At 39.5% G+C, this 7,970-nt stretch overlaps 1 protein-coding gene across 1 annotated transcript; it reads left to right on the plus strand.

Annotated features, from left to right (window-relative positions):
- Positions 1–930: 930 nt before the first annotated feature.
- Positions 931–6,018, plus strand: LOC104588311 (protein SKU5 SIMILAR 14-like). The gene is made up of 8 exons (XM_010246189.3): positions 931–1,476; positions 1,594–1,703; positions 2,850–3,120; positions 3,705–3,807; positions 3,919–4,264; positions 4,585–4,950; positions 5,041–5,119; positions 5,558–6,018. The coding sequence occupies exons 1-8, from the start codon at positions 1,333–1,335 to the stop codon at positions 5,768–5,770; spliced, it is 1,632 nt and encodes a 543-aa protein (XP_010244491.1). The 5' UTR covers positions 931–1,332; the 3' UTR covers positions 5,771–6,018.
- The last annotated feature ends 1,952 nt before the right edge of the window (positions 6,019–7,970 follow it).

The following is a 7,970-nucleotide window of genomic DNA, read 5'->3' on the forward strand; positions in this document are numbered from 1 at the left end:
TGTTATATTCCACCACGCACATGGTCTGTTGCATTACTTGTTTCGAAAGTTTGTTTGTTACTCGCTATTAAAGCGAGTATGCTTCTTCTCTCTTTCTTACTTTGTTTTTATATTATTTGGTATCAAGATTCATTCAGCAACAATGATTATGATCAACTTATATAGGGAAACTATTGTTGAAACAAGCAAACAAATAGATGAAGGAAGAAAGTATAATGATAAATGTATTTTTATTCTGCATTGATCATTGCCTTCTCTAATACGAGACGCATCGTACTACTGATCTCTGTTTTTGGCATGAGTGACCAACCCACTCTTTACAGAACAGTCGGAACTAATTACTTGTACAAGCTTCTTAGACCCGAAATTTCTAATAATTATTGGACGTATCGCATGTACAATGCATCAAGACACCACCTCGTGAGACTGATACTCTCTTTTAATTTGGGCCACCTGGTTTCATACTACCAAAAATTTAGGGGTGCTGGCACATATTTTTAACCGAACCGGAACCGGTCCCTTGGTTTTTTGAAAAGTGCCAAACTGAATTAGACGGTTAATCGGTCAACTGGTTAATTAATTGATCGATTCATTTAGCTGTCGACTTTACTTCTAGGTTAATCGAAATTGAACCAAAATTTTGGAAAATAAAATAAAAATCAAATCTATCGGTTTGTTATCCACAACTTTTGGTTCAATTTCTCGATTCGGGTCGATTTCTCAGTTTTTTGGTTTTCCATGAACGCCTAGAGAAAATTGCCATATTGTCTGTAGTGCGGAGCAGTGCGAGAGTTGCAAAATTCCTTGGTCTGTTAACAAGTAAGAAAGAGAGGGATAACTTGGTAAATATAAGATTACTTGTGTAGTAATTGGTAAAACTGCTAGTAAGTACACCAGACACTTAAGGGGGACTGCCGGATTGGCTTCAGCCTTCCGCTTGACTTGAGTTCCCTCCTTTTAGATCACTGACAGCTCATAGCCCAGCCCCACTTCTCCCGCGTACAAAAGCCACTACTGATGAAGAGATTGATTATTTGAGGCTTCTCACTCGCCTCTCAGTCCATGCATATTTCTCGGTCTCGGTCTCGGTCTCGGTCTCAGCAATCAGAGAGACACTGAGAGAGCATTTCGATATTTATTTCGTCTTTCTTTCTGCTGCATTGTTTTCCCCTCTCCCGCCTTTCTCTTCAATTCCTCTGAGCGCTGTAGGGGCTTTCTGCTTCATAGATCTATCTCTCCATATATTTGAACCCCCATTTTACCATCTTTTCCAGAATCAAAGGTCGAAAGCCCGTTTCCCTGAAATCTGATAGAGACAACTGGAGGACGTAAATGGGAGACAACAGGGTTCTCTGTTCTCTCCTGTTCTTCTTCTTCTTCTTCCTCGTTTCTTGCATTAATGCCGAAGACCCTTACAGATTCTTTACATGGAATGTCACCTATGGCGACATTTATCCTCTTGGAGTAAAACAACAGGTGCATCCTTCGTTTTCTTTAATTTTCTCTTGTTATTCTATTGACTATAGATTTGAATCTCTTCTTCTTCTTTATTTTTTTCAAGAATATCCTGGCTAATGTGGGTTAACGTTGCAGGGGATTTTGATCAACGGCCAGTTCCCAGGTCCTCTGATCGATAGCGTTTCGAATGATAACTTGATAATCAGTGTCTACAACAGCTTGGACGAGCCATTCCTCATCTCATGGTAACTAAACCGAATCTTTTTCTTGTTTTCCTCTTTCTTTCGTCTTCCTGTTTTGTAAATCTTTGCTTTCTTCTTCTTTTCTTGCTTGAGAGTTTCAATTTGCCATTGGAGAACAGTTTTCTAAAGATTCCATTTTGAATGGTCGAATTTCTAACGCGGGTTTTCTTTCGGGAAAAAAAAAATTGACAACGTGTATGACACCGGAAGAGAAGAAGAGGTGAAAGAATTTCTTGTGCAGTAGGGTTGTTTCGGTAATTGACACTCTGCACTGGGGATATTATTACAATTTGACGAAAAGGGAGGGATATGAGAGGATTACGATATTTTCTATTTATAAGGGTGGTACTATTTAGAGTTGGGTTGTTAAGCGAAAAGCAGCCAAACCCAAAACACGTTTTCGCTTTCTTTCACTGAGGATTTGGTATCTCGCGGTTTACTGTTTTAAAATGTTTAGTTTTCTCGCGGCATAACTTACGGCAATGTTAGGCTGCCAATTGCCCAATTCATCGTTTGTGGATCTGGGATCTGGAACCAGCTGGACTAATTTACTTTGTTAGCTAGATGGGCCCACCATCTTCTTAATGGAGATGGACGGGTCAACGCGTCTCGTTACCGATCATGTCATGTGCGAGTATAGATGAAAGACAGATGCATTTAAAATTATTGAAGTAGTAAAAGGAAAAGGATTCAGGTTTAATACAAGGCCACTGGGTTGAATCATTCAGCAGCTCTTGAATCTTGTTCAGAACCCACAATTAATTGCTGAAGTTGGCTGGTTAAACCTGTCACCCACCTTTAATGGTTGAATCATAAAAGCCTCTGCATTTGTTTGGCCTCACCATATGTATACAGCATGTGCAACTCCACCCACTTGCTAAACTGCTACGTCTTACAACGAGTTTATGCAGCTTTAGGTACTTCGCCCTACCGACATAATGTGATCGATGAAAAGACGCATGCCAGACAGAGCTGAAGTCTCTGAGCTGGAGATCTCTTCGTGCGTCACACTTGGGATTGGTCTGTAGGGGGGAGCAATCCAAGAGTTGCACAAACTCTGCTGTTTTTTCTTGATGAAGTTACCCATTGTTTTACTTTTCCTTTTGCGTGAACGGAATTCAAGAGTTATACTCTGATTGGATTGAACAGGAATGGCGTTCAGCAGAGGAGGAACTCGTGGCAGGATGGTGTGTATGGCACCAACTGTCCTATTCCCCCTGGCCAAAACTTCACTTATGTGCTTCAAGTCAAGGATCAAATCGGCAGCTTCTTCTACTTCCCGTCGCTTGCATTCCACAAGGCTGCGGGAGGATTTGGTGGCATCCGGATCAACAGCCGCCCGATGATACCCGTCCCTTTCCCTCCTCCTGCTGGGGACTACACGATACTGGCTGGCGATTGGTTCAAGCAAAATCATACAGTGAGTATAGATTGGGTGGTTGAATATAATATGCTGAGGTTGCCATTCATACTGTAGATGATCTCTGAATTCCAATATTAATCCGATGCTATTAGGAAGCTATTCTTTGTTTTGATAAAATTTTGAATTTGGGATAAGTATATCATCAAATAGCTTAGGGCCATCTATGAATGAACCAAGAGTAGTACGTGACTTCCACTGGCAGATGAATGAAAAAAAATGGTTAAGTAAATAGTAAATACATGTCAGGTTAGATTAAGTGCTGATACCCAGCACTTGAAATCCTAGACACTTCGGGTGTGCATTCACCCAGTGAGAACCAGATATAGAATTGCTTGGTTCTGTGTACGGCAGACCTGAATTCATTCATTCTCATGGCACAACCAAAAGAGGATGAGAACAAGGTATTGAATTAAAGTTGAAATTTTCATCTCGTTGGAGACTGAAGATTTAGCCATTCGGATATAATTGGGACTATCTGCTTATAGTGTTAATTTGTGAATGCTGAAACAAAGTAATGGCAAATAGTTCAAAAACAGGTCTGAAAATTATATGACTTTGATATGCCACCTTTTGATTCACAGGATTTGAAAGCAATCTTAGACAGTGGTCATGACCTTCCATTCCCTGATGGTCTTCTCATCAATGGCCGTGGTTTGAATGGTTACACGTTCACAGTTGATCAAGGTAAAAATACGCTGCTTCCTTTCCAAATCACACTTCTCAGTTTACAGGTTTGTGTGTTCATCTAATTATACCATTCACATAATCTTACTGTCTGTAAAACTTGTTGGGCAGGTAAAACCTACAGGTTCCGGATATCAAATGTGGGGCTCACAACATCCATCAATTTCAGAATTGCAGGACACAAGATGACTTTGGTAGAGGTTGAAGGGTCACACACACTGCAGAACACATATTCTTCTCTTGATATCCATCTTGGACAGTCCTACTCTGTCTTGGTTACTGCCGATCAGCCTCCACAAGATTACTACATTGTTGTTTCCACACGCTTCACAAGCCCTGTGCTCACAACCACAGCCATTCTCCATTACAGCAACTCCGCTGGACAAGTTTCAGGTCCTCCCCCTGGTGGTCCAACCATTGAGATTGACTGGTCTCTCAACCAGGCTAGATCTATACGGTATTTCCCTAATTTCACTAACAAATGAGATCTACCCTTATATTTATGTATTATCGCACTGGCAATTGTCTGTATTGTTTGAATGTTTTCATAACTTATTTTTCGGTGGAATGTCTTGTCACTTTTTAACTACTCCCCATTGTATATGTGGGAGATGTGGTCATGCAAATCAAAAACACAATGCGTGAGCCATTGAAAGACAAAGAGGACAACTGACTTGGTCTTATTTGCCTGGATTTGTTGTTATGATGAACTGTTTGGTTGAACTTTCCTATAATACCATAAGTTCTTATTTAGGGTTTTGTGCTTTCCCGAACCAGATGGAATCTGACAGCAAGTGGTCCAAGACCCAATCCTCAAGGCTCTTACCACTATGGGTTGATCAACACTACCCGTACAATCAGGCTTGCTAACAATGCTCCTGTCATCAATGGTAAGCAGAGATATGCTGTCAACAGTGTGTCCTTTATTCCTGCAGACACACCGTTGAAAATTGCTGATTATTACAAGATCCCTGGTGTCTTCACCCTTGGGAGCATTCCGGACAATCCAACTGGCGGTGGTGGTTACCTCCAGACCTCTGTCATGGCTGCTGATTTCCGGACTTTTGTTGAGATTGTGTTTGAGAATTGGGAAGACACTATACAATCATGGCACATTGATGGTTATTCCTTCTTTGTTGTGGGGTAAGACTGTCTACTGAAATCATTTCCAGTGTCAAGCTCCCTATTCTGCTTCTTCTTGATTTCTGACACAAGAATTTGTCGCATGAGCAGGATGGATGGAGGGCAATGGTCACCTGCAAGCAGAGACACTTACAACTTGAGAGATACAGTTGCTCGTTGCACTACACAGGTAGGAAACGGATATCTGGACTCCTTTGATGCATAGGAATGTGCATACATAAATACCTGCCTCTGTAACCACTCAGCATTGATTTTCTGCTAGTTCATCAAACATGCCATTCGTTAGAGTGTGTATATGGTAGAGTTAACAAATACTGGCAATTTGTAAATGCCAGATTTCTTTGGCAAAACATGGTACTCCACTGCTCATTCTATTGGTGATGGGATAGCCTAAACTGGATCACCTGGATGCATCTAACTGGCAGATGATTGAGCCAATTCGGGACTTATGTGCCATTTAGGAGGTGAACCTAGGAGATAGAATAGTATATGGGGAGCATCTGTCTCTCGGTCTAGTGAAATACCAAAAGCTTTGCAGCTTTCTTGGAGATCCTACACTAAGAGTGGCTAGAAAATATCTTACGATGTTAAATTTGATGGAGTGCAGGTCTATCCCAAGTCATGGACTGCAATTTACGTGGCATTGGACAATGTGGGGATGTGGAACATCAGATCTGAGAACTGGGCCAGACAGTACTTGGGTCAGCAGTTCTATCTTCGTGTTTACTCCCCTGCAAATTCATGGAGAGATGAATACCCTATTCCAAAGAACGCTCTTCTATGTGGTCGGGCATCTGGACGCAGGACTCGGCCTCTCTGATTCAGCCGATCCCAAAAACCTGTCACGAGAGGGTGACATGTTCTTGTATGTGCATTATTAGGAAATGAGTTCTATACAGGAAAATATTGACAGATCTCAGCTTGAGCATGAATATTTTATTTTATTTTATTTTCTTTCTTTTCGTTCATTATTCTTCTGGTATTTCTGGTTTTCGGTGTCTAGATAGTAAACATTAATATTTTAATGGTGTGATAAATGCAATGCAATTCAAGAAAGAATTTCAAGTTTCCGCTGCCTCAAGCAATATGGACTGTTTTTTGCCAGTGGTGGTTTCTTCGAGGTATATTCCTCGAGACAACATGAAAATAGTGAAAACTGTTCTTTGTTGTCTGTTTTCATTTTTCAGAAGCAGGTTCCACACGTAATATATCAACGATTGGCTATGGCCAATTCTAATGGAAAGTTTTAGTTAATTCAAAACAAAAAAAGCAAACTAGTAAAAAACATCCCCCAACCCAATGTGATAAACATCAACTAAGTCTGTGTTTGGTATGCTTATTGAATAAACGTTTGTATTTTATTTGCTGGTAAAACCGAGAAATGCAATAATTACAAGTGTTTATGACAATTAACTGCCATTAGGCGCCACCCGTAACAATGAAAAAACGCCTGACCGTTTGTGAAAGTTTTAAAAAATAATTTCCACAAATGGCTGGCATGCACATAAACTAAAGTTGACCTTTTCATTAAAAACGCCTGGCCGTTTATGAAAGTTTTAAAAAATAACTTCCACAAATGACTGGCATGCACGTAAACTAAAGTTGACCTTTTTATTTTCAATGCATGCAAAAGAGCAAGAGAGAAAGTGTTGAAGTGGTGCCTATTTGGCACCCTCAATAAACTAGTTATAGACAATGATTAATACCAAAAAATAAATAAATAAACTAGTTATTGCTTATTCTAGATTTTGGAAACATATTCTGAAATCAGTCTATTATCAGCAAAGCAAATAAAAAAAATTCTAAACTTGGAATAAAAGATGAATCAAGATCCCAACTAGTCACATTAAAGATGTATCTTACAAAGTGTGCTTACCAGTTAAGATGTATATCTTACAAAGTGTGCTTACCATCAAGACCTTAACAACAATGCTAAAGATGTCAAATGTGATGTGCCTTTTTATGACTGGTGGACATTTTTTTGCTTCATGGTGCGGCTCATGCGCTATAAATTTTGCAATGATATAATGACTATAAATGATTAATGGTTTTCTGCACCTTTGGTGGAAATTCAATGTGGACAACAAACCTCAGACAAAACAATTACAGTCACAAAGGAAAACATATTGCTCATTTCAGTCTGCTCTTTCTATTGTTATCGCATGAATGATGAAGATACAGACTTACTGGATTGGATTTGCATGTGGTAATTATTAATTATATCAGAAATTCAATCCTAAACTCAATAGTGATACTCATCTCAAAACTTTGACAATAAATCAATCAACCCTTCTGGAAACACAGCTTTAATTCTCTCAGCAGGGATCAACAGTAAATCACACGGCCTCTAATTAGGTGGAAGTCTGATAATGTCCCAATTATTTAATGATGTTCTGTTTGAAAAATTGAAGCTTTTCTTTTAGAGCAATGGAGACTGATTTCCTTCCTCCTCCCTGAAATACTTTTTTCTTAGGCCCCAAACTTATTCCACTCTCAACTGCTACTTGTTCTGATATTAATAATTTCTTAATGCAGACAGCGGTAGCAGCAAAGTGGAACAATATGATCCATGGCAGCCCAATCTCAAATTGTTTCTTATGTTGCCCTCAAGGCTATCCCCGACATGATGGTGCTTAGGGGTGTCAATAGACTGGTTTTGGGTTAGACCCGTCCAAATAATAATCAATTTAGACGGATTGGACAGACTAAAGTAGATTTATTTCCTCTTCATTTATAGGCAGTTACAGAAATGTGCCCCATAAAACCCACCTCCCCAAATAGATTTGTTTATATAGCTTCATTGCAAAGATGAGCAACATTCTACTTTTTTTTTTTCTTTCTTTTGGTTACTTAACATTCTACCATACCTTGTAGTCGTAGAAAATTTTCTACCAGTTAATTAGAATGTACAAAGAATCCGCATTGTGACATGAGGAAAATCCAGAATAGAGGAATGAGGAATCTACTACTGGTAGGTGGAATTAATCGTTATCATTAGCAAAGACTAGGTGCAATTTAAG

This window comes from Nelumbo nucifera, chromosome 1, assembly GCF_055504915.1.
Source record: "Nelumbo nucifera cultivar China Antique chromosome 1, China Antique-T2T, whole genome shotgun sequence".
In the NCBI taxonomy this organism is placed as follows: domain Eukaryota; kingdom Viridiplantae; phylum Streptophyta; class Magnoliopsida; order Proteales; family Nelumbonaceae; genus Nelumbo; species Nelumbo nucifera.